The sequence below is a fragment of the Thamnophis sirtalis genome, unplaced genomic scaffold, assembly GCF_051295495.1.
Source record: "Thamnophis sirtalis isolate CommonGarterSnake01/CBP01778 unplaced genomic scaffold, rThaSir2_p1.2 scaffold_9, whole genome shotgun sequence".
In the NCBI taxonomy this organism is placed as follows: Eukaryota; Metazoa; Chordata; class Lepidosauria; order Squamata; family Natricidae; genus Thamnophis; species Thamnophis sirtalis.
The window spans coordinates 69,222,464-69,250,143 of record NW_028261389.1 but is presented as its reverse complement, the minus strand read 5'-3'; the positions used below and the strand labels follow the sequence as shown (position 1 = coordinate 69,250,143).

The window sequence follows — 27,680 nt, the reverse complement described above, 5'->3', positions numbered from 1 at the left end:
TGTGCGTCTTATACTCCGGTGCATCTTATACTCTGAAAAATATGGTACATCTTGAAAGAGGGGAGCCCAAGACAGACAGACCAAGAAAAGTTCCATCTGACTCTTAAGATTCTTGTGGTGGGAGGTGAGAGAGAGACTGACCTAGGGACATTTTGTGGTATTTCTTGGCATTTACTATGATAGTCAAACACTTTGGAAGTTCCAATAAATAATCTCACAAGCTGCATGAATTGCATTCCCTCATATCACCACTCCCACCCCCCATCCTGCTAAGCCAACAGCAGGAAGGGCAGGACTGTTGAAAAATAAGAATCCAAAGATAACACTCAAATTTCAAGAGACAAGACAATGACCTACCCTAGCAGAAGGGGGGGAAATGTTTTTTTGCCCATTCCAGAAAGAAAACATCAGAAATATGTGTTTCTTAAAGCACTGCAATCAAAGTATTGAAGCGGGCAAGAGACGATGGATGGATGGATGATCTCCCTTTTTTTGTTGTTCCGGTTTGCTTTTCCTTCTCTCTCTCCCTCTTCTTCTATTTTTTTTTTTAGGTAAGTGACATGATTAGAAGTTAGATAGGATAGAAAGAAAAAGTATTTTAATAAAGGGTGACATGAATATAAGTGATAGATATAAGAAAAGGTGGGAAAACTAGTGCATATACTTGTATATGATAAAATGAAAGTAATGACAAGAGAAAACATGGAATAATTGAACAATGATAGATTACAACCTATTATAAATGTGTAGTATTATTAGAAATACATAAGTTGAATGAATGTAATAATTATTAACTTTACTAGTTTTATTTGTCTTAGAATGTATGATATCCAGGTGCCACAATGTTCACACATTGATTTGATATATTTATTAAAAATAAACAAATAAAAAACTAAAAATACGTCTTTTTTCCGCCTACAATCAATCTGAGCATAATAAAGCATTCTGGACACTCCTTTCTGCTACGTGAAGTAAATAAATTTGAAAACAGTAACCTACCGTTTTTTTTCAAAAATCTAAGAGCATCTGAATATCCTTGTTCGCAGAGTTCAGCTAGCAACTGAAAAAGAAATCCACAGAAAACCAGTTAAATAAGTTTTAAAACTTGGGGAAAGAACATTTTACATAGCAGTACTTCATGCCACTTACATTCATGGAGAACATGGAGAACTAATTTAGAACGGAATAGAATTCTTTATTGGCCAAGTGTGTGATTGGACACACAAGGAATTTGTCTGTGGTGCATAGGCTTTCAGTGTACATAAAGAAAAAAACAACATAAGAATACATTCATCAAGAATCATAAGATACAACACTTAGTGATAGTCATAGGTTACTAATAAGCAAGCAAATCATACTAGGAAACAAATAAAACAATATAAATTGTAAAGACACAAGCAACATGGTTATAGTCATAAATGGGAAGAGATAGGCGCTAGAAAGGTTGAGAAGAATAACAGTAATACAGACTTAGTAAATAATTGCGTGACCCGACAAAAGCGCGAACATCATAAGCGCGCCAACATCGCGGCGCTAAAACCGCGATGTCAAAAGCGCGCCGACAACAGCGCGCCGACAGAAGCGCAATTTAATTTAAGGTAAGATTTACAGTTAGGTTTAGGGTTAGGTTTAGGGTTAGGTTTAGGGTTAGGTTTAGGGTTACGTTACAGCGCGCTTCTGTCGGCGCGCTTTTGTCGGCGCGCTTTAGGGCTAATTAGTCGCTCATTCATCACGCGGTTTTCTCACCGCACTTTAGACACCGCGGTTTAGTCAGGCGCGCTTTTGTTGTGCGCGCATTTGTGGTGGAACCAATAATTGGACAGCGTTGTGGGAATTAGTTGCTTAGCAGAGTGATGGCATTCAGGGAAAAACTGTCCTTGTGTGTAGTTGTTCTGATGTGCAGTGCCCTATAGTGGCGTTCTGAGGGTAGGAGTTGAAACAATTTATGTCCAGGATGTGCGGGGTCTGTAGATATTTTCACAGCCCTCTTTTTTAACTCCTGCAGTGTACAGGTCCTCAATGGAAGGCAGGTTGGTAGCCATTGTTTTCTCTGCAGTTCTAATTATCCGTTGAAGTCCGTGCCTGTCTGTTATTTCCACTGACACTGATTTCTAGAAAGGAATTTTTTATGTTGAAAACAACACATTCTACGCCTTACTATTCCCCCTCACAATTCCCCACTAATGAAACAGCATAGTAAAATAAGAGTGTGTGTGGCAGGCCAAAGAGCCAGCAAAGAATATGGCTGCAGGCCTGACAACCATTTGGAAACTGAATATATTTTTTTTGCTTTTGGTCTTTCTGAAAAAAAAAAAAATCCTAAAAGGAATTGGCTGCAGGCCTGACACAAATACAGAGAGAGACAGAGACAGAGCCTGAGCTGTCCGTCAGCCCCCAGATGGAGAGTCAACAGCTCCCAGATCTAGAGGCAGCTGATGAGGAAGAAGAGGAACAGCTGGGTCCTGTGGCCTACGTGTGAATGTGCAGAAGGCAGAGGAGAGGAGAGCAGTGAGGAAATCTATAAGCCGGTCCTTGGGAAGGAAGAGCCACCGCTGCTAGCGAGGCCCCGTGCTAGCTCTGGGGATAAGCGGCAGGAGGCGGAGATGAATATGTGGCAGACAACTATTCATCTCCCTGCTGGACAGACGTGTTAGCCTGTGTTGAGAGAGAAACTTTTTGCCGGGGCTACTGGCACTCCTAATAATGGAATCATTGCTTCAACTACAGAGGAACTGTCGTGTTTGGGGAGCTGTGTCGGAACAGGAACGTTAATTAAAGTCCCATAACCGTCTTGTTTTTTGTGTTGCTTGGAAAATATGTCTATCATTTTCTCAAAGTCATACAAATAACTATCAGCATCAATGAAAAGAATGATCACATAATAGGCAATGTTGAACATACGATACCTGGGGCTCTGGAGGAAAAAGTGCTTGAGTTAAACGATACATGTTCCCTAAGCTAAACTGAATGCTTGTATTGGTGAGACGCATCTCGTGGAAGTTGGCAGAGTTCCCCTTGGGACAAATGTCACTTTCCCCAGAGAAAGGAGAAACAGTGATGGTGTTCTTCAAATTATAGCGAGGTAAGTTGTCACTTAATCCACCGTCCACGTAGCGCTTTAAGGAAGAGAGGAAGAGGGGAAACATAAAAGACTGTACTTGCTTAATTAAGCAAAAATTCATTGTATTTGATTTATGCAAGGTAAGCTTAAAAGGTTACAAAACAATTACTAAATGCTTGAAATTAATTATTGGGATTCATAGGAATGTGACAGAATTTCTCAAAATTGGGAAAGCTACTAGAATTTTTTTGGGTGGGGGGGGATTTAAAACCAAACCCATTTTCTGAACAACAAGAGAAAATTTAATGAGGTAGGAGGATAGATACTGGCAGTGTTTTTTCAACCTTGGCAAGTTTAAGAGTTGCAGATTTCAACTCTTCAGAATTCACTAGTCAGTATGCTGGGTGGGGAATTCTGGGAACTTGTTAAAATATTCATGACTGGGAGAGACATGGGAACAAGGTCAGCCAATGAATAGGCATAGCAATTAAGTCAGTCAATGGCAGCTTAAACAGATCTAAGTCTGTGCAGAGAATTGAAACAGAAACTTAAGCAGGCTGCTGCTCTGAGAAGTAAACTGGCAGACTGCCTGGGCTTGTCTGCTGAAATGAAACTAACTGCTTGTGTTTGCCTGTAACTCTCCTGCCTTGTGTTTACTTGGAAGAACCACCTGCTGGCATTGTACATTTATTCATCTATTCTTATGTATATAAAGAAGTTAATGAATCCTGCTGCATCAGTTATCTTTGTGTGCTTCTGGATTTGAATGTATGCAACAAACTCTGAGAGCTGAAGTCCACATGTCTTAAAGTTGCCAAAATTGATAAACACTTGGTTCTGATATAACCTACAACATACAGGGGTGGGTTTCTCGCCCCGTTCCAACCGGATCGGTTGGAACGAGGCCGGCGGCATCCTCACGCACGCACGCGGCGTCCTCGCGCACGCACGCGGCGTCCTCGCGCACGCACGCAGCGCGCGCATGCGTATTAGCATCTGCGCGATGCTCCAGCTGCTCCTGGAGGATCGCGCAGGCGTTCTGCGCATGCGTGGAAAGCGCGAAATTCAAAAAAACTGGGTAAGGAGCGGGCGCGGGTGTGCGGGCGCGCGCGGGCGCGGGGGGGGGGGGGGCTTCGCCGTTCCCGGAAGTTACTTACTTCCGGGTTCGGCGACCAACTGGATCGCAGGGACCGGTGCGAACCGGTTGAAACCCAGCCCTGACCACATATCACCATTTACAGGAATTGCTACATATGTTATCAGTTTAAAAAAATTCCTTGTTCTATTTAGAATTTAAATAAGACTACCATTTGATTGTCAAATTTTAATTCACCATTTATCAGGATCAATCTGTAATGATTCAACCATTTAATTTTAGCCATTTCTGGCCAGACCTCAATCCTCTACTGCAGGGCTGTCAAACTCGCGGCCTGCAGGCCAGATGCGTCATGCGCTGGCCACGCCCAGGCTTGGTTTAGTGAAGGCGGTAAAAGTCGCGATATATCACATGACACCGCCATGATGATGCGAGTTTGACACCCCTGCCCTACTGCATTCATCTCCCACACTTCATAGCAGTAAAATGTTGGTCTCCTAATTATATTTACTTACTTACTTACTTACTTACTTACTTACTTACTTGCTTGCTTGCTTGCTTGCTGACTGACTGACTGACTGACTGACTGACTGATTGATTGATTGATTCAGCTAGTTATTTATTCAGCTATTTATTTATTCAGCTGCCCATTTAGCTAAAAACAAATCATGGTGTTTTTGTAATAAGAATTAGAACTGGAAGCAATACAGGGGTTTTACTCAATGATAGCAGAGAAACAAAAGTGTGTTTGGAAAAATCAAGAAGCATGTATTATATTTCTCACTTTGCTAAACTCTTTCACATGATGGTCCAGTCAAGTAAACTAAGAAAATCTATCTAAATGGATACACTTAAAAAACAACCTACTCCCCCCCCCCCCGAAATATATTTGTATCATAAAATAACACTGAGATATTTGTAAGAAAAATTACATGAAAATAAAACTGGCATACACAAACTGATCTTGCTCAGGGACCCTCAACCCCCGGGCTGTAACCCACTACTGGACCATGGCCTATTCGGAATAGGGCCACGCGATTGGCTGGCAGGAGCATTTGTGCATGTGCACACAACACAACCTGTGTGAACGGTGGGCCGGCGGGCACTTGTGCACATGCGCACCAGCACTCTACTTGTGCAAGTTGATCTGCGTGCATGCGCGCCAACCTGCCACTCATACTAGGGCTGCATGCGTGGCTCAGTTTCCATCTACCCCCACCCAGCCGGGCCCCAAAGCCGCAAAGGATGGGGACCGCTGATCTGGCTATTATCTGCTCAAGAATCCTTCTTATTACTAAAGCAGTAATATTACTTATTAGTAAAACAACAACTAGGTAAGTAATGATTAATACTGCCATAGTTCCTTTATAACCAACATGCATTTAACTTCCATGCCTGACCCTGAAATACATTGCACAAGGGAGGACTTTAAGGTAAGAGGATTAATCATTAGCATTAATCTTCAAGAGGATTTTTTTACTGTTATACAGGCCAGTTCTCAACAGTCGCTTTTCCGAACAACAAGTGTATTTGTGCCCTGAAAATCTCTGCACACATCTAGCACTTAACTCTAGAATCTTGGAGTAGGTACATACTAACTGGAAGCACAACGGACTCACATATCAATGTGCTATACCTGCGTATCGTCTTACCTCCTCCACCCAAGAAGCAACATGACACAAGCCTTAGGTAGTACTGTATTTCCCCAAAAATAAGACAGGGTCCTATTTTCTTTTGACATCAAAATAAGTGCTTGGCCTTATTTTCAGGGAGGTCTTATTATTTTTGAGGTGCAGGAGGTGGCGAGCGTGGTCACCTCATTCATGCTGCTGTGTTGCAATATTTTGGGGGAGGGCTTATTATCCAGGGAGGCCTTATTTTCAGGGAAACAGGGGAAGAAGAGTGAAGAATGTAAGAGGGGTTTGGGACCACAAAATCAAATATTTTAGCCCACCCTGACCATAACTGATGAAGCTTGGCAGTATGGTTTCCCATTTTGAAATACTGTATTTTGGGGAGTATAAGACGCACCAAGATTTCGAAGAGGAAAATTTTAAAGTTTTTGCACTCTGCAGAACTCCCAAAAATGACCCATTATTAATGAAAATGGGCCTTTTTTTTTAAAGGGCATGAATAGCTTTTAGCAGGCTTGTAGAGTGCTTTTGGGGGGTGCCCCCCCCCCAAAAACGAGCAAAAAATGGACCATTTTTCGATAAAACGGGCCCGTTTTTTGTCAAAAAAAAGTGCATGCATAGCCTTTAGGGGGCTTTCAGAGAGCTCCTGGGGGCTGGGGGGGGCAAAATTAAGCAAAAAACTCCCTGTTTTTCACTCATTTCTGCCCTCCCCAGCGCCCAAGATCTCTCTGAAAGCCTCCTAAAGGCTATGCATGGACATTTTAGTGATGGGGTGGGGTTTCAGGAGACAAAAAATGCTGTATTCAGTGTATAAGACACACCCAGATTTTCAGCCTCTTTTTTGAGGGAAAAAGGTGTGTCATATTCTCCAAAAAATATGGTACACTGTTGTTCTTTAAAGAACAGGCATCATCCCAACTCCCTCTAAAAATCCTGAGGAAAAGATAGGGACTTAAAAAAAGGGACCACAATTGAGCCCAACATTTATGTTGCTAAGTGAAACATTTGTTAAGTGAATTCTGCCCCGTTTTATGCCTTTTTTTGCTATGGCTGTTAAGTGAATCTGGCTTCCCCATTGACTTTGCTTTTCAGAAGGTCACAAAAGATGGTCGCAAGACTCCGGGACACTGCAACGGTCGTACGTATGAACCAGTTGTCAAGAATGCAAATCCCATGTCCATCGGGAGGAATGCTGCAATGGTTGTAAGTGTGAAAAACGGCCACGTGTCACTTTTTTCAGTGCCGTTGTAACTTTGAACAGTCACTAACAAACCGTTGTAAGTCGAGGGCTACCTGTGCTGCTCATCACGTAACAAAACCTAGTTTTAAATCAAATGATCCTGGCGTTTAATATGTAGATTTTTAAAAAGTCAAATTATTTTCACAGAGCTCTCTTATTGGTACGCTTTCTTTCACACTTCTTCCCACAACTGGAATTAATATCCGTTATTTCCACCAAATGATTTTCCTTCACCCCGCTGGTGAAGCTGACTTGATTCACCAATGTTTAGACGTAAGGAAGTGGGCTAATCTTGAAGCTACCACATTTTAACTCTGAAGGGGAAACTGCTGTCCCATCAAATTACATTCAGCTCAGTTTATCTCAATAAACCCCATGCAGATTTATAACCAATAAACAATACTTACCACCCCTCTAAATGAAGGTGGAATGACGCCACAATACATAGGCACAAATGAGCTACAAAGCAGGGCCTATGAAAGATTTAAAAAATAAAATAAAGATTAGCTATAATTATTTCTAATTGCAAAGGAAAAACATCTTATAATAATGCGGGTCACAAATCCAATTCCTTCAGGGAAACCTTTCAAACGATCAGATGGGTGACTCCTAGGGACAAGTTCCCCTGTGTTTGTAAATATCGTGTTTTCCCCCAAAATAAGACCCAACTGGAAAATAACCCCCAGCATGATTTTTCACGATGCTTGTAATATATGCCCTACGTCCCAAAATAAACCCGTTAAAATTGTCAACCAGATGGATACATTTAGTGCCATATTTCCCCGAAAACAAGATCTAACCGAAATATGAGCCCTAATGCATTTTTTTGGAGCAAAAATTAATATAAGACCCAGTCTTATTTTCAGGGAAGCGTGGTAATAATGTGGTTAAAAAAAAGTAGTAACAGTACAGAACATACCTGCACAACCTCTTCTTTGGAATTAAAATCGGATATTAATACGTTTTCCCCGTCAGACACTCTTGTTAGTGAAATTGAAACTTTCCCTGATAATAATTTGTAACTGTTTTCGGGAAGATTTTTGCAGAGGCCGTCTCTTATTATTTTCATCACGTTGAAGGAAGGGTGAAGAGGACCAAGATTTCGTTTCCTGGCTTCTTTAGCTAGATTGAAAACATCTGCACAAGCTTGTGCTGAAAGATATATAAGCATCATGAGACAAGATGTCAGATTGAAGTATTCCCTACAAATGCATGCTTCCTCCATTGATTATTTCATTTTAAAATGTTTTTAAAAAGCCAAACATGTCTTGAAATATTCCAAAGCTAACATTCCACAACACCTGATTTTATTAATGCCATCCAGATGAATATGTTTATCCTTTCATATACAGGTATCTGGAATCTTTTCTGTAGTACCTTGCTCAATAGTAGTAACTGGGAGAGGGATCTTGGAAGTCCTAGTGGACAACCATTTAAATATGAGCCAGCCGTGTGCAGCAGCTGCCAAAAAAGCCAACACAGTTCTAGGCTGCATAAATAGAGGGATAGAATCAAGATCACGTGAAGTGTTAATACCACTTTATAAGGCCCTGGTAAGGTAACACTTGGATCACTGCATCCAGTTTTTGTTGTCATGATGTAAAAAAAGATGTGGAGACTTTAGAAAGAGTGCAGAGAAGAGCAAGAAAGATGATTAGGGGACTGGAGGCTAAAACATATGAAGAAGGGTTGCAGGAACTGGGTATGTCTAGTTTAATGAAAAGAAGGATTAGGGGAGACATGATAACAGTCTTCCAATATCTCAGGGGTTGCCGCAAAGAAAAGAGAGTCAAGCTATTCTCCAAAGCACCTGAAGGCAGGACAAGAAGCAATGGGTGGAAACTAATCAAGGAGAGAAGCAACTTAGAACTAAGGAGAAATTTCCTGACAGTTAGAACAATTAATCAGTGGAAAAATGTGCCTCCAGAAGTTGTAAATGCTCCAACACTGGACTCTTTTAAGAAGAACATTTGTCTGAAGTGGTGTAGTGTTTCCTGCCTAAGCAGGAGGTTGGACTAGAAGACCTCCAAGGTCCCTTCCAACTCTGTTACTCTATTCTACTTAAAAACCTCGGTTGAGAAAACTCTCATCTGAATTATTTCAGAAGTAATTCATCTGCTCAGAGAGCTGCAGATTCTCTATCCAACTGAAACACCAGCAAGGGGAAATTGGTCTTGTTTCAACTAGAGACAAATATATATATTTGCAACTCATTTCTGTGTTCTGGTTCCCTACGCAATTTCCGTTTTGTAATTTTTCTCTCTGTCCTCCTCTCTGCCGTTCCATGCTGAATCTACCGAGGATCCTAGTGCCATTTGGAGCTCAGCAAAGAGGTGGAGAGCTTAAGTTGTTCGAGAAAAACGCCCTCTTCCCGACAGAATATCCAATCTGGCACTCAGCTGACTTAAGATGTTTGCATGTGATGCAAGGTAAATTAGGATTCTATTACATAAATATTTCTCTTGCCAACTGGCCAAAGATAGCTGAATGGCAGCACTGTGCATGCCAAATTTCGGAGGGAATCTGTAGCATCTACTCTGAAACAACAACCTACTAGGGGTAGCTCAGCACCTCATGGAAAATTTGGCATCTTCAGATCTGCCTCAGCTAATGGATGGCCCCAAAGTGGGGCAAGACAGAGTTTCTATTAAACTAAAGAAAAACAATCTCATGAGGGAGATTGTTAGGTTGGCATCAACGGATAATCTCCTAGGCCTGATTGATTTTAATTTTTAAAAGAAACTAGCCAATAACCAGACGTTGCTCGGGTATTTATTTATAAGGTGAAAATGTCCGGACTAAACGTAATTTCTAATGTTGGATTTTCCTCCCTTACCAGAGGGAGCCCCCTTGTGGAGTACTGTGAAGCCGTTACCATGGCAACTCCACTGCACTGCACAGTAGAAGCCATTTTAAGGCACAACAGGCTGCATCTTAACAGAACACACACCCCGAGGAGTTTTAGGGATGTCTTACCCTCCCCACTACCCCAGTATTTGTTTCCAGAGAGTAAGTCATCTGTGTACCAAATTTGGTTGAAATTGCTTGAGGCGTTCCAGAGTTATACTGGAACATATACATACAGCCATTTTTATATTTATAGAAGTAGTAGTTAGAAGATAGAAGATAGAAGATGATGATGATGAGGAGGAGGAGGAGGAGGAAGAAGAAGAAGAGGAAGAAGAGGAAGAGGAAGAAGAGGAAGAGGAAGAGGAAGAGGAAGAAGAAGAAGAAGAAGAAGAAGAAGAAGAAGAAGAAGAAGAAGAAGAAGAAGAAGAAGAAGAAGAAATAATAATAATAATAATATCCTCTTTGTAAGTTATGATCAAACCCGTTAACTTTCTAATGTTGATTGACCTTGATTGCTTTCTGGACATAATTTGTCACAAGGTTAGACAATATGATGGATGCCAGGGAGCAGGAAATTTGCTGATTGTTCATCTGCCTCGTTACAGAAGTGGGTTTTTCCCCCCGTTTATCAAGAGCGTCTCTGAATATTGACTGCAGAAAAGGCCGTTTCTTTCCTTCCTAGGTTTTTATAATTGCTGCTTTTGAACAATAGGCAAATTGGCTTCTGTGCCAAACAACACTCAAGCATTGCTCATATTAATAAGATAGACAATTACGCTACTTCTGAAAATAAGGATGGTTAATTTATTCATAGGAGCTACAAAAATTGGCTGGTTTTTATACCTAATCAAAAATATTTGTTTTTATTCCCTCTTTCAAATCAGGGAATCCAACTCTTGAATCACCAATCACAATTGAAATTCAGAGTTAATTTGCAAGCCCCTCTATGACGACAGCGGGTTTTTTTTAAAATACAATGAATGTCTGTAATTTTTATCAGTATTGGGTGAAATATCTGCATATACTACTAATACTACTAATTTACTGACAAATTCTTCCTTTCTTTAGTTTGAAACATCAATCCAATAATACTTCAAATGAAACTGAAATACTGTACTATGAACAGGGTTTTTTTTGTAAAACGAAAAACATAGTGAAAAGGCAACAGGGGTTAATTTTTCAAGCAACAACAGCTCCCAAAAATATGGTCTGGCAACATACAGACCTAAGGCAGATATAAACAAAATATCTAATAAAGTTAAGGGTTTTTTTTTCAGAAAAGGACTCAAAAATAACTTATTTTAGTTACCTAGTTTTGTTCTACCATTTGTGAAAAATGCCACATCATTATTTAGATTTCGAACTTCTTACAGGTAGTCGTCCACTTATAACCAAAAATGAGCCCAAAACCCAGTGGTAAAATTCATTATTTTTTACTACCAGTTCTGTGGGTGTGGCTTGCTGGGTGTGGTAGGAGAAGGATACTGCAAAATCCCCATTCCCTCCCCACTCCAGGGGAAGGATACTGCAAAATCCCCATTTCCACCCCACTCCAGGGGAAGGATACTGTAAAATCCCCATTCCCACCTCACTCCAGGGGAAGGATACTGCAAAATCCCCATTTCCACCCCACTCCAGGGGAAGGATACTGCAAAATCCCCATTTCCACCCCACTCCAGGGGAAGGATACTGTAAAATCCCCATTCCCTCCCCACTCCAGGGGAAGGATACTGCAAAATCCCCATTCCCACCTCACTCCAGGGGAAGGATACTGTAAAATCTCTGTTCCCTCCTCAGTCCAGGGGAACGATACTGTAAAATCTCCATTCCCTCCCCACTCCAGGGGAAGGTTACTGCAAAATTCCCATTCTCTCCCAACTCCAGGGAAAGGATACTGTAAAATCCCCATTCCTTCCCCACTCCAGGGGAAGAATACTGCAAAATTCCCATTCTCTCCCAACTCCAGGGGAAGGATACTGTAAAATCTACTTTCCCTTCCCACTCCAGGGGAAGGATATTGTAAACTCTACATTCCCTCCCCACTCCAGGGGAAGGATATTGCAAAATTCCTATTCCCTCCCCACTCCTGGGGGAAAGATATTGCAAAATCTCCATTCCCACCCCACTCTGGGGCCAGCCAGAAATAGCATTTGCTGGTTCTCTGAACTATTTAAAACTTCCGCTACTGTTTCTCCAGAACTCTTCAGAACCTGCTGGATTTCACCTCTGCCAAAACCTCTGCTGCTAAGCAAGGTTAAGTGAGTTTTGCCCCATTTTATAATCTTTCTTTTTACCGTTGTCAAGTGAATTGCTGAGGTTATTAAGTTAATAACCTCAGCAATGTTAAGTGAATCTGACTTCCCCATTGACCACGCTTGTCAGAAGGTCGCAAAAGGGGATCATGTGACTCTGGGGCATTGCAACTGCCATAAGTACATGCCAGTTGCCAAGCATCTGAATTTTGATCATGTGACTAAGGGGATGTTGCAGCAGTCGCGTGAAAAACGATCACAAGTCACTTTTTTCCATTGTTACTTTGGTCACAAAGCAAATGATTGTAAGTCAAGGACTACGAATATAATAGCATTTATTTGGATTTATTTCAGTATCTTTATTCTTTGTTGATCAAATTTTTATTGTTTTTCCCTCTATAACATCTTACAATCATAACATTAACATTGTTATGTCATCATACCTATATATATATATATCAATCTTATATCGCTTCTATATTTATATACATACATCTTACAAGCATAACATTAACATTGTTGTGTCATCATACCTATATATATATCAATCTTATATCGCTTCTACATTTATATACATTCATCTACAGTTCTATATATTTCTCTATTGTTTCTTGGCTGAATTAACTTTATTCCTGTTATGCAACCATTTATACCAATTATCCCAAATTTCATAGTATTCAGATATTTACAATATCCTTCCCCTGGAGTGGGAAGGGAAAGTAGATTTTACAGTATCCTTCCCCTGGAGTTGGGAGAGAATGGGAATTTTGCAGTATTCTTCCCCTGGAGTGGGGAGGGAATGGGGATTTTACAGTATCCTTCCCCTGGAGTTGGGAGAGAATGGGAATTTTGCAGTATTCTTCCTCTGGAGTGGGGTGGAAATGAGGATTTTGCAGTATCCTTCTTTATTCTTATTTAGAATTGTATTGCAGTTGTTTTTTCTGATATGCAGATACATAGAATGATGTATTATGTATTATTTTGTTTGCATATGCCTTTAGGACTCTAATAAACAATGAATAATCATTAATCAGAGGGAATATTAAAATAAGAGGGAGTCTGCTATGGATCCAGGTCCTTCATATTCACAGATTTTTTGTGCCAAGAAATATGATTCTGTAATATAATTTGAATCAAATTATAATAGCAGACTTTGGTTGTAAGAGATGAGAGAGGCACCCCTTCCGAGTTAGCCATAATGAAAGATGTACTTTGGTAATTTATCAAAGACTTGCTTAACCAATGACCTTCCCAGCTTTTTGCTAGATTAGATAAATGTTGTCATTGGGGCATCTGTTAACTCTGCAAAATCTGTCCAGGAATTTGATAAGTGAATGCCCTGCAGTAACCCATTTGGCAGAGGGAGATAAGAGGATTGCCTCAGGTATCAGCCGAGACTGGCCTTATTTCCCTGACCCAATCAGGAAAAGGCATTTGCATTTTTATTAAGGATGCCCTATCTCAGTCACAACGTTTGCCCTGTGTTTCACTTCCGGAGACCAAGTTAAAGTCAAACTTTCCAAAAGGAGTTTGACCTGAAAAGAGAGGGCTCATTAAAAAGAAAGAAAGAAAGAAAGAAAGAAAGAAAGAAAGAAAGAAAGAAAGAAAGAAAGAAAGAAAGAAAGAAAGAAAGAAACGAAGGAAGAAAGAAAGAAAGAAAGAAAGAAAGAAAGAAAGAAAGAAAGAAAGAAAGAAAGGGAGCAGTTTGCAAACCAGCTGTAGTCCCCAACTGCATACATGCCAGTGGTGGGATTCAAATAATTTAACAACCGGTTCTCTGCCCTAATGATTTCTTCCAACAACCAGTTCACCAAACTGCTTAGAAAGTTACCAACCGGTTCTCCCGAAGTGGTGCGAACTGGCTGAATCCCACCACTGATACATGCCAATGAAGTATTATTACACTCTCTCTCTCTCTCTCTCTCTCTCTCTCACACACACACACGTATATATACTTATCACAGAAGTGAGTACACCCCCTCACTTTTTGTAAATATTTAAGTATATCTACTGAAGAAATGACACTTGGCTACAATGTAAAGTAGTGAGCATTCAGCTTGTATAACAGTGTAACTGGGCTGTCCCCTCAAAATAATGCAACACCCAGCCATTAATGTCTAAACTGCTGGCAATGGTTGCTGAATGTTCCAGAAAAGGGGTGCATAATCAAACATATAAACAAATAATCAAATAAAGTAGATTAAACATCCCCCTTTATATTGTTTGTGATACATTTGTCATGTAGATCAGGGGTGTCAAGCTCAAGGCCCACAAGGCGGATCCGGCCCGCGGAGTGCTTAGATCTGGCCCACGGGGCTGGCCGGGAAACAGTGACCTGCAGTGCCTCTGCCAGTGAAAATGGAGCTCGTTTTTGCTGTCAGAGGGCTACAGGAGGCCATTGGAGCTGAAAACGGAGCCTCGATGAGTGATGTTGAGCTGGTCCGTGACCCGACAAAAGCGTGAACGTCATAAGCGTGCCGACAAAACCGCGGCGCTAAAACCGCGATGTCAAAAGCGCGCCGACAACAGCGCGCCGACAGAAGTGCGATTTAAGTTAAGGTAAGGTTTAGGGTTAGGTTTAGGTTTAGGGTTAGGTTTAGGGTTAGGTTACAGCGCGCTTCTGTCGGCGCGCTGTTGTCGGCGCGCTGTTGTCGGCGTGCTTCAGGGCTCATTCGTTGCTCCTTCGTCACGCGGTTTTGTCGGCGCGGTTTTGTCACCGCGGTTTAGTGAGGCGCGCTTTTGTTGTTCGCGCATTTGTGGTGGAACCGAGCTGGTCACGGCCACCCTGGTGACGCCAATCACTCACACTCACACACACACACTCACACACAGCCCGTAGGCTTTGCAATTGTGCCTTTCCCCCCCCCAAAGTTTTATTATTTTGTTACAAAGGTAAAATTCTTTTGTAAACAAAACATCCGGGTTTTCCCCTTTAACATTCCCTTATATACATAATTCATTTTACATCATATTTCCATTTCCAATTTTAGCCATATTATTTTCTTCCCATATTTTCCACCTTAATCTTATTTTTTTTTCTTAACACATCAACAATGTCATTATTTGCCCCTCCAAAATATTAACCAAGTTTATAATTTCATTTTCCATCTATTTTCTAAGGGTAGCATATATCCTCAAATTCAATTTTTTATGTAATAAGCGTTTTACTTAATTAGTTATCCACAATTAATGTTAATTAAATCCCATCACATCTTGATTAGCTACATACCATTAACAGTATTAACATATGCCCATTTTATTCTACTAATATATCCCTACAAGGGTAGTTGTGCCTGGAGAGAAATAAATGCTTTCCAGAAAGAAAAGTTTACATAGACATTTTAACAAGTGATTTGCAGACTCAAAACTAAATCCTAGTTATTTATGTCTCTTTTAACGTGTCTTTCAATCCACTTGGCTCTGGTAACTGTCTAGACAAGCCTGAAAGTTTCTTGGAAATTTTTTGGGAAATGGTTTGCTCCTGCCGCCTTCTTCCCAGGGCTGAGAGGGAGTCACTGGAGTGGCCCAAGAAGACCCCAAGCTGGTGTCATATCCAACGCCGGAGGTCTTAATTGTTTCATCAAACTATTCTCAGGTCTCATTTTAAAGTGAAGTATTGAAGCAAAGGAAACCTACTTCAACTCTAGTTTTTGATCACCAGACCATGGGGTTATTGCAACTGTTGTGGCCTGCCAGTTGTATTGGCAGCAGATTCGGACAGTGAGGAGGTTGGGGAGGAACATGGGCCAGTCCTGGAGTCTGGAGAAGGCTCTGATGAGGGCTCTGTGTCGGAGGCAGAGAGGGGACCAGAGCCGTATGCCAGTTATCAGCTGCCTTCAGAGTCAGAAATCAGTCAGGCAGATGAACAGCTGGAGCCTGTTCCCAGTGTGCGCATGCACAGAGTTGCCAGATGAAGGGAACAGCTAAAGAACAGGGGTCGACTTGGGAGTAAGGCCACAGGTGGACGATGAATGGCCCTCCCAAAGGAAATAAAAGAGGGGCAAAAGGGGAGTGGAGTTTGCAGGAGACAATTAGTTGGCTTAATTGGTTCGTGACTCGCCGAGTGTTCTTGCCAAGTTCTGCAGAACCTAGCAGCTCTCCAAGCCAGATAAGGTCTGTGACTGTAAATCTTCGCTTGAAAGACTTTCCTGGATGTGAATGAGCAGAATTCACAGCTAATTAATAAAAAGAGTTTTTGTCGGGACCAGGAGTCTGCTTCATGCTCTTAGGAAGCCTCGGTCAGAACAGTTCCATCATCTCGTCCTTGCCCTGACTATGTCTGTGTGTCTGTTTTGCACCTTATCTTCTCTTGAAATTGTCCATACTTCTGGCAGAATTGGTACTTGGTTATTCCGTCTTCTCTCAACTGTTAAAAGTCCAATCACAAATATGTGAATGTCAAATGGATTCCATGGTCTACAGCTCTTTTTCAGAAAGAATGCTTCATCTCCAGAGAAATCCGAGCAGGGCCAGTGACCAGAATCCGGCATCTTTATCACTGGAGCCCAGTGGAACTGCTTTTGTAGGCCATTCTGAAGCGTCAAAGATGACTGAACTCTTAACATACTGAGTCTTGTTTATTTTATGTCTGCAATGCTTAAAAACAGCTTCTGTGCTTGGCAAATATTCTATTGAATCACAAACTTGTTGAGCTGGGCAGTTTCCAAGGAGAAAAGCATATTGACAGATCAATGCAGACAGTTTTAAGAGTAGATACTTTTGTGGGGAACATTCTGGCCCAATTACCCACTAACCTCATACTGTATTCATGTACATTTGAAAGACCCATCAGACTTTCTCTAAGAGGAATACAGGATAAGAGTGAAATCAACTAATCTTCACTACCAGTGCAAATGTGAGCGCATGCACAGGACTTTCCGCACATGCGCAAAAACAGGACATAATGACATCCGGGCAGGTGGGGGGAGCCTCCGACCGCCACCACTACTGGTTCGCCATACTGGATAGAACCGGCTGAATTGCACCACTGATACAAAGGGTGTGTGTGTGTGGTGTGAGTAAAACTTCCTTTGTACTTTTGTAGCATCCTCTTGGATTTTTAAACATTTACATTTGCAAAGAGTAATACTAATGTATCCAAGTGGAAACTTGAATGAACCCAAATGCAAGCTTAAAATGTCTACATGAAAGTTATAGTTAATTTATCAACCAAATCAAAGCCTCTAGGTTTATTGGCAATAATAAAAACATGCTTTATTTTAAAAAGACCATTTATAAAATGTGAAATAGCATTCTATACTTCACACTCACAAATCTATTAAGAGTACAAGGAAACAGATGGAAAGCTCTCTCTATTATATGTATTTTCTTGTGATATAACCTTCAAGTAATGTAATGTTAGGGACACGGTGGGTCAGTGGCTAAAATGCTGAGTTTGTCAATCAGAAAGGTCGGCAGCTCAACGGTTCGAATCCCTAGCACCGCGTAACAGAGTGAGCTCCTGTTACTTCTCCCAGCTTTTGCCAACCTAGTAGTTTGAAAGCATGTAAAAATGCAAGTATAAAAATAGGGACCACCTTTGATGGGAAGGTAACAGCGTTCCGTGCGCCTTCGGCATTTAGTCATGCCGGCCACATGACCACGAAGACATCTTTGGACAGCGTTGGCTCTTCGGCTTTGAAACGGAGATGAGCACTGCTCCATAGAGTCAGGAATGACTAGCACATATGTGCAAGGTAAATAGCACATTTACCTTTACCTTAATGTAATGTTTGGAACATGTTTCCAGCTTTTAGTCTTCAGTCTTGTGTAAATTCTTTTTTATTTCCTACCTTAGATTTATGATAGTGTAGGTAAGGAGAAACATCAATAAAGCAGCTGACAAAAAGTATGGATAGGGTTTATTACGTATTATTAATTCCTCATGAACTTAACTGACTCTTCTTAACAAAAATATTTCATGAGAAAAACAAACACTTACTCAAAAGAGGAAAAGCTACTCACAGAAGTAGTTTATGTTAACTTGTGACATTCCTTCTCGGTAATCTCAAGTAATCCGTTTTTCTTTCCCTTTTTCTTTTTTTTGGGGTTTTGTTTACTGTATTGATACTACCATCTAAGTGTGTTGAAATCAAGGCTTGTGAGTCACAATACCACTAGCATAGCTCTTCCCGTGTAGTTAGCATTCTAAAATGCAAACATTCACAGAATACACAAATCCCCGACTACTTGGAAGAGGCTAAAGGAGAGACCATCCAAATTTCATTACCATTTCTTAACAAGAAAATAATTAAATCATGGGGGAATAACCTTAAACATGTCGGAGAGAGAGGGAGAGGGGAAGAGAGAGAGGGAGGGAGAGAGAGAAAGAGAGAGAGAAAGGGAGTCAGAGAGACAGACAGAAAGAGAGACAGATGTCCAGGTGTAAATCTCACGTTTATCTTGTGATGATTTTTCTCTGAACAACTGCTCAATTTGCACTAGTCCAGTGATGGCTAACCTTTTTGTCGTTGCGTACCAAAAGCGTGTGCACATGCACACAACAGCCATGTGTGCGCCCGCACCCATAATGCACAACCCCATGTGCCCCCTCCCCCCCTTTGCATACGCACACTCCTCCCTGCGTGCCCCAGGGGCATGCGTGCAATCCCCCCACACCCAGTTTTGGGCCTAGAGGCTTCCCTGTAGCCTCCTGGGAGCAAAAACAGGCTGCGGAGGAACCACGCTGCACTCTGCACGCCCAGTTTTGGGCCTACTAGGCCTGACTGCAGCCTCCTTGGAGCAAAACCAGGCCTTGGGGGAGGCATCTGCCCCCTCCGTGCATGTGCGACAGAGAACAAAAAATCAGCTGTCCAGCAGGAGGCACGCTCACAAGTGCAGTGGACCCGAGCTGGGGCGACAGCTCATGTGCCCGCAGAGAGGGCTCTGCTTGCCACCTGTGGCACACGTGCCATCGGTTTGCCATCACAGCACTAGCCTAAGACTTAAAGAATGGGAGAAAATAATAACTTTCACTCATATAATTATATGTACCCATGTATGAAAGCATTATAACTACATGAAGTTATGCATTTCCAGCTTCCGGTCCCTACTGTGGAAATGCAACTCCCAAGGGTAGGTAATGTTGAGAACTACCATATTTTTCCGAGTGTAAGACACACCGGACTATAAGACGCACCAAGGTTTTGAAGAGGCAAATTAAAAAAAAAAGTTTTTGCACTCTGCAGACCTCCCAAAAACGGGCTACTTGATTAGTTTAAACATCTTATATTTACATACTTATGACCGTTGCAGTGTCCCAGGGATCATGTGATCCCCTTTTGCGACCTTCTGACAAGCAAAGTCAAGCGGGAAGCCAGGTCCCCTTAACAACCGTGCTACTGATTTATCAGGATTAGGATTAGGATTTATTTCATTTATATGCCGCCCTTTTCCCCGAAGGGGACTCAGGGCGGCTCACAACTCAATCAGGGAAAGGAGGTACAAACAGGGGATAAAAGACAAACAAACAATACACAATTTAAAAACACACAACAATCATACCATTCGAGAAGGGGGGCAGAAGCTCTTTAGCCTCAGGCCTGTCGGAATAGCCAGGTTTTAAGGGCTTTGCGGAAGGCCTAGAGGGTGGTGAGGGTTCGAATCTCCATGGGGAGTTTGTTCCAAAGGGTCAGAGCAGCCACAGAGAAGGCTCTCCTTCTCAGAAGGCTGCAGTGATTCACTTAACAACTGTAGCAAGAAAAATCATGAAATGGGGCAAAACTCAACAAATGTTTCCATTAACAACAGAAAAGTTGGACTCGATTGTGATCTGTATTTTTTATTCCCTAAATATAGCAAGCAAAATGATCGGTAAGGAAATATATCCATTCTGATTTTTTGGCAGCAATGCAGAAATGGACATTCCTGTCTTCTTCCTGGATTTATCATGCCTGCAACCCTGGCATTTTCCAGGGTTTCCTGCTCAACATTTTGGAATCAGTGCAACACACATTTCATGAAGTCACAGTGCGAGCTGAATTCACCTATGATCTAGCCCAGGGGTGTCAAACGCATGGCCTGCGGGCCAGATCTGCCCCAGAGTTGTCCTGTAGGGGAGTGGTGGGATTCAACTGGTGTAACAACCAGTTTACTGAGTGTCTGCTTTGCGTGCACATGCTCGCCATGCTCCCACATGCGCCAAGCATGCACGCCCCACGGGCGCAGTGCATTTGAAAGCAGCTCAAAAACTTACCTTCTACTGCAGCCCCAGTGAGTTAAACAGGTGAGGCACTGCAATCCACTCTGTCGTGCCTATCAGCTGGGCTTCAAACAAAAGAAATTGGGTCAGTACAGCACGGGGGGGGGCACCTGATCGTCGGAGCGAACCGGTTTGCTCTCAGCTGATCATCGGAGGTACCAGTTCTCCCAAACCAGTCCGAACCAGCTGAATCCCACCCCTGCTGTGGGGCCATCCCAAAGATGCGAGGGGCCACCCCGTGCTTCTCTGGCCATGCCCACCCAGTTGGCCATGACGACCAGGGCAGGCCCCCATGTCCCCCAAGGGCAAACAAAATCATGATACAGGCTGCGATGGGATCGAGTTTGACACCCCTGATCCCAATGCTAAACAGGAATCTTCTGGGAAACATCTGATCTGGTCATCCATACCGCTGCTACTTGATTAGTTTAAAACATCTCTTCTTGAAAATGACTACCGGTAACTTTTATCCACACTCACTAGAAAACCTCATTCTGGGGAAACTCACTTTGTCCTTCAGCAGTTGGTGAAAAATAAAGGCCCAGCGGTGTTATTGGAGAACGCTACTCTTCTTGTAAATTGATAGTGCTCACTAAATCCTTAGTTATTTTGATTCTTCAACAAAAATGCAGAATTGAAAACTTTGATTTAACTTGATTTTTTCCCCTAAACTTAAGGGTGGTCCCAGGCAAAATTGCCAGGCATACAAGATAGTCCTCACCTTAGCAACTATTCAAAGTTACTACGGCCCCTCCAAGAGATACTTAGGACCCAAGTCCAACGGGTCATCTGCTTCCTCCCTCCAAGGTCACATGATTTCATTTCAGGCACTTGGAAACAGGCCCACATTCATGGCCATTTACAATGTCCTATAGCCACACAACATTTTACAGTGTTTTTAGAAAATCTGGCGTTTACCTATGGTTTTAGCAAAACAGGCCCACAGCAAATTAGTTTGCTTAATCACTGTTGCAAAAAAAAGATACTAAAAATCAGGTTGGTTATTAGGGTGACCCACTTTACAATCATCATGACCTGATGATCATAATAGGCTATTAAGTTATGATTGTAAGTTGAGCCATACTTGTACATACCGTACTTCCCTCTTCCTTAAAGAAATTAAGAAGCCTCCAGGCATGTCAAAAAACTGGTATATCTAGCATGCTAACATAATGACTCAGGTGGCGGTTGATGCATCTATATATCAATCAGTGGTGAGTTACCAATTTTGTTACTACCACTCCCCTGCACACATGCGCAGAAGCCTCTGGGCGGAGCCTCCCTCCACTGCTACTACCGGTTTGGTCGATCCGGGCTGAGCCAATAGCAACCCACTTCTGATACACAGTAAGAAGAAGCTCCCAGACGGTGCAGTTGATCCAAAGAAAACTTGGGACTTTCAGCATCATCATAAGATCCGTATCAACAACAAGGTTATAAATAAGGATTCTCAGAGTATGATGGTTGTTCTAGCTTTCCGGCTAGCTATATTCTATCTATCTTTCCCTTCCTTTTAATGAAAGTCGCCCAATCTTTGAGGTTAGGCAGCCTTAAAATTAAAAGAAAGGAAACATTCCTTTTACAAAAATGAATTCAAAGAAAGAAACAGTGTTGAAAACGTGGAAGGATCTAGTTTTTAAAAAAAGCTCTCAAAATGGCTGCCATCTACAGGATTGTATAAATCGGTGTCATCTGCTTGAAAGAAGGCAATTGCTTCAACTATGTCAACAACTACTGTATATAAACCTAATAATGTATTGTACTTCATATTGTACTTAATATTATAATATTAATGTATCACTTCATATTGTAATATTCATATTGTACTTAATATTAAGGTATTGTACTAAATTAAAAGACGCTTGCTCCTGAGGAGGAAAGCTATGGCAAATCTAGACAGCATAATAGAAAGCAGAGACATCACCCTGCCAAGAAAAGTGCGTATAGTCAAGGCTATGGTTTTCCAAGTTGCAATGTATGGCTGTGAAGGTTGGACCATAAGAAAGGCTGAGCGTCAAAGAATTGAGGACTTTGAACTCTGGTGCTGGAGAAGGACTCCTGCGAGTCCCTTGGACTGCAAGGCGATCAAACCGGTCAGTCCTAGAGGAGATCAACCCTGACTGCTCTTTAGAAGGCCAGATCGTGAAGAGAAAACTCAAATACTTTGGCCACCTAATGAGAAGGAAGGACTTTCTTATGCTGGAAAAGATTGAAGGCAAAAGAAGAAAGGACGAGAGAGAATGAGGTGGCTCAATGGAGTCATTGACACCGAAGCAGTAGGCGTGAGCTTAAATGGACTCCAGAGGATGGTAGAGGACAGGAAAGCCTGGAGGAACATTGTCCATGGGGTCGCAATGGGTCGGAAATAACTTTTCAACTAACAACAACAACTTCATTTTGCCCCTGCTCACACACACACACACACACCCCAAAGCCCAACAATACCTCACCATGGTGGTGGAGGTGAATAATATAAGCCTATTATATTGGTCAACACAGTTCTGACCTTGAGCAAAACCTGGTGAACTACTCCAGTAGGGATTGACTCAAAAATGTGGGAGTTATGGTAACAAGCAGTGTGTGTCCCTCTGGCTGAAAGTACCAATAAAGCTGCAGGAGAAAGAGACTATCATACCACCAGGAGCGTCCATGATGTGGATGGGATAAATCCTAATGGCCCTTCAGCCGTTGACACAGCTCCTAGTGAAAAAAAGAGCTTTTCACTGTTCAAAACTGGGAACATGGAACATAAGTGGCTTACATCTAGGAAAGTTGATCATTGTTAAGAAGGAAATGAATAGGCTCAACATTGATATACCAGACATCAGTCAAGTTCATTGGACTGGCTGTGGCTTCCTCAATTCTGATGGTCATATCGTATACTACTCTGGCAATGATAACCATGAGAAGAGGTTTCATACTGCATAAGAAAGTTGGAAAAAACATAGAAAGTTTTCAGTCAGTGACAAGATCCTGGCAATTACCTCCACCAGACCGATTAGATCCCACAGACTAGGCCTCCTCCGAATTCCATCCGCCAGCCAGTGTCGACTGGCGACTACCCAGAGGAGAGCCTTCTCTGTGGCTGCTCCGACCCTCTGGAACGAACTCCCTGTGGAGATTCGTACCCTCACCACCCTCCAGGCCTTCCGCAAAGCTCTTAAAACCTGGCTGTTCCGACAGGCCTGGGGCTAAAGAACCGTTGCCCCTATCTCGAATGGTATGATTGTTGCGTGTTTTAAATTATGTATTGTTTTGTGTTGTCGTTAATTTGTCTGTATCCCTCTTCCCTGGTTTGAGTTGTGAGCCGCCCTGAGTCCCCCTTCGGGGGAAAAGGGCAGCATACAAATGAAATAAACATTCAAACATTCATTCAATGGAAAACAACCCCACACAACAGTTCTACAAGTTCATGCTCCCACTGCAGACTCAGTGGTAGAGAACATCAACAAATTCTACGCTGGAATTCAGGAAACTGAAACAAACACTAGAGAGACATTCTCTATAGTATTAGAGTTTTCAATGCAAAAGTGGGAGAAATGGCAGAAAAAAGGATCATAGGTAAGTTTGGCCTCGGTGAAGGAAATGAAGCAGGAGAACATCTGATTCAGCTAAGCACAATGAACATGTGCTTTGAACAACACAAGCAGTGACTGTACACTTGGACCTCAGATGGGGAACCCAAATTGGCTCAAAAGAAGTGGAAACATTCCATCCTCGCCATGAAAACATTCCCTGGTGCAGATTCTGGGTCAGACCATGAACTGTTAGCTGCCAAAGGAAAAGTTCAAAGGTTGCATTGTCAAACAACCACCCATGATTCAAAAGTGTGAAGCCGAGGAGATTCCTCCGGCACCTGCAGTTGAAGTTAAGAACAGATTTGAACTGCTCAATATCACAGAGAAAGACAACCAAATGAGCTATAGGGGAAAATTAAAACAACCGCCAATGAAATAGAATAGAATAGAATATACTTTATTTGTATGCCGCCCTTTTCCCTGAGGGCACTCAGGGCGGCTCACAATTCAGGGGGAGGGAAGGACAAAACAAGTTACACACATGAAGACAATACATCGTTAAAAAGCGCAACAGTCATACTATTCGGGTGGGGTTGAAGTCTTTAGCCCCAGGCCTGTCGGGACAGCCAGGTTTTAAGGGCTATGCGGAAGGTCTGGAGGGTGGTGAGGGTACGAATCTCCACGGGGAGTTCGTTCCATAGGGTCGGAGCAGCCACCGAGAAGGCCCTCCTCCGGGTAGTTGCCAGTCGACATTGACCGGCTGATGGAATTCGGAGGAGGCCTAATCTATGGGATCTTATTGGCCTAGTGGAGGTAATTGGCAGTAGGCGGTCTCTCAAGTACCCAGATCCAATACCATGAAGGGCTTTGTAGGTGACAACTAGCACCTTGAAGCGCACCCGGAGATCAACAGGCAGCCAGTGCAGCTCGCGGAGGATAGGTGTTACGTGGGTGAAACGAGGTGCACCCACGATCGCTCGCGCGGCTGCATTCTGAACCAGCTGAAGTCGCCGAATACTCTTCAAGGGCAGCCCCATGTAGAGCACATTGCAGTACTCCAGCCCAAGAAGACAAAGAAATTGACCAGATGGATATCGGACCAGATGGATATCGGAAGCTACAATGAAGAGAGGAGAAGAGAGAAGGAAATCAAAAGCCATTGGTGGAATACTAAATGCAAAGTTCCAGAGAGAAGCAAGAAAAGATAAAGAAAAAAATACTGGGCTAAACAATTTAAGAAGCTAGAGGAAGCAGCATTGAGAAGTCATACACGAGAGGGTTTCACTTATGTGAAGAAGACCAGAAACTTCTTTATGGCAAGAAAGGCTATACGGTCAGAGGATGGGATGGGCAGGAATTGCATCACCAACAAGCAATCACAGAAAGGTGCAAATATGAAGAACAACTTTACACAAATGAAAAACAAGGCAAGACATAAAAGGACAACCTGGCCTACCAGAAATGGAACCAGACGTCCTGGAAGAGGAAGGAGAATAGACACTCAACTAGTTGCCTAACCACAAAGTCACAGGACTTGGTCAAATTCCTGCAGAGTTGCTGAGATCACTGCCAACAAAAGCACTGGCAGCACTTTGCCAAAGGGTATGAAAGACTGGTCAGTGGGTCAAAAGAATGATAAAAATCAATACTTATCCCCAAAGGAAAGAAAGGTGATATGAAAGACTGTTCCAATCTTGATACCACACGTGAATAAAATTCCCTGAAAGATAATCCAGCAACATTTCAATCCAACTGTGAATAGCCTAATATACAAGCAGGATTTTGGAAAAAGAGCCGAGGTGGCGCAGTGGTTAGGGTGCAGTACTGCAGGCCACTTTAGCTGACTGCTATCTGCAGTTCAGCAGTTCAAATCTCACCGGCTCAAGGTTGACTCAGCCTTCCATCCTTCCGAGGTGGGTAAAATGAGGACCCGGATTGTTGTTGGGGGCAATATGCTGACTCTGTAAACCGCTTAGAGAGGGCTGAAAGCCCTATGAAGCGGTATGTAAGTCTAACTGCTATTGCTATTGCTAAAGGAAGGGGAACACGGAATCATATTGCCAATCTATGTTGGATGGTGGAAAAAGTAAAGGAATCCCCCAAAGACTTCTACGTGGGCTTCATTGACTACACAACAGCTTTCAATTGGGTTGACCATGAATGACTCTGGAACTAGCTGAAAGAACTGGAAAATACCACCACACCACATCCCGCTCATTCGGTCATTGTATTCTGATCAGGCAATCTGGAGACCAAAATGGTTCAGAATTGGGGGGGGGGGGAGCACATGACAAGGTTGCATCCTATCACCTCTCCTGTTCAGCATGTATACAGAAATACTTACAAGAAATGCACATTTGGAGGAAACTACCGTTGGGTTTAAAATCAATGGTAAGAATATTAACAACTTCCAAGTGGCAGATGATACAACATTACTCGCCAAAAACCAAGGAAGATCTGAAGTGGTTAATCCTGAGAGTCAAAATGAAAGTGAAAAATCCGGACTGCACCTTAACATCAAGAAAACAAAGAGAACATCAATGACAACTGCAGAGACCCCACAGGTCAGAGTGCAGATCGACAATGAAACCATCGAAACAGTAAAGGAATTCATCCTTACTGGGCACAAAAATCAACAAAAGTGGTGACTGCAGCAGAAGTGGTATTCAGCAGGGTCTGACCAGTTCTGGAGAACCAGTAGCAGAAATTTTGAGTAGTTCGGAAAACTGGTAAATACCACCTCTGACTGGCCCTGCTCCCCAAGTCCCAGCTGATTGGGAGGAAATGGGGATTATGCAGTAACCTTCCCCTGGAGTGGGGAGGGAATGGAGATTTTACAGTATCGTTCCCCTGGAGTGGGGTGGGAATGGGGATTTTACAGTATCCTTCCCCTGAAGTGGGGTGGGAATGGGGATTTTACAGTATTTTTCCCCTGGAGTGAGGTGGGAATGGGGATTTTACAGTATCCTTCCCCTGGAGTGGGGATTTTACAGTATCCTTCCCCTGGACTGAGGAGGGAACAGAGATTTTACAGTATCCTTCCCTTGGAGTGGGGACGGAATGGAGATTTTGCAGTATCCTTCCCCTGCCACGCCCACCAAGCCACGCCCACAGAACCTGTAGTAAAAAAATTGAATCCCACCACTGGACTGCAGCCCTGAGTTCTGAAGGTGTATAGCACTTGCAAGACCTGTAATGTCTGGTATGGATAACACCGGGAAGATTCAAGACTTCAACCACACAACCAAATGCACACTATTTAACGTAATCATTTTTCCAATGGCTACTCATGGCTGTGAAACCAGAATTCTGAAAAAAGGCAGACAGGGGTGGACGTCTTGGAATTATGGTGCTGGAGGCCACTATTATGCATCCCATGCATTGCAAAAATGACAAAGAAACCCTAGCCCAAACCTCACCAAAAATATCACCTAAAGCCAAGATCGCCAAACAGAGACTGTCACACTTTGGTCATGTCATGACAGCTGACTCACTCGAAAATTCAATCAGGCTGGGAGTGATCAGCGGACAAAGTAACTTCTGACAAGACACTCCAAAAGATGACTCTGGGACAAGCCCGACAGATCTGAAGGAGATGGTGGGAGACAGGGGAGCATGGAGAATACTGATCCATAGAGTGGCTGAGGGTTGGGCATGACTAAAAAGGCTGACAACTTCATGTTGGCTGCTTCAAGTGTGGGACCCTTTCAGAAAATTCAAAATAGCCATTTATGAACTTAAGATGGACATTCTGAGCTTAACATGATTTATGACATCTGTGTCTAACCTTCTGGCTTGCCTGGGCTACACTGATTGAAGAGGAATTGTC

At 42.6% G+C, this 27,680-nt stretch overlaps 1 protein-coding gene across 1 annotated transcript in view; it reads right to left on the bottom strand.

Annotated features, from left to right (window-relative positions):
* The window catches only part of LOC106552407 (patatin-like phospholipase domain-containing protein 2), a 43,393-nt gene that overhangs the window by 13,346 nt on the left and 2,367 nt on the right, over window positions 1-27,680 (bottom strand). The window contains exons 2-5 of the mRNA XM_087722209.1: window positions 7,951-8,183; window positions 7,439-7,504; window positions 2,907-3,116; window positions 1,000-1,060 (exon numbers count right to left, since the gene is read on the bottom strand). Coding sequence (XP_087578335.1) covers window positions 1,000-1,060; window positions 2,907-3,116; window positions 7,439-7,504; window positions 7,951-8,183 — 570 coding nt within the window. The remainder of the gene's footprint in view (window positions 1-999; window positions 1,061-2,906; window positions 3,117-7,438; window positions 7,505-7,950; window positions 8,184-27,680) is intronic.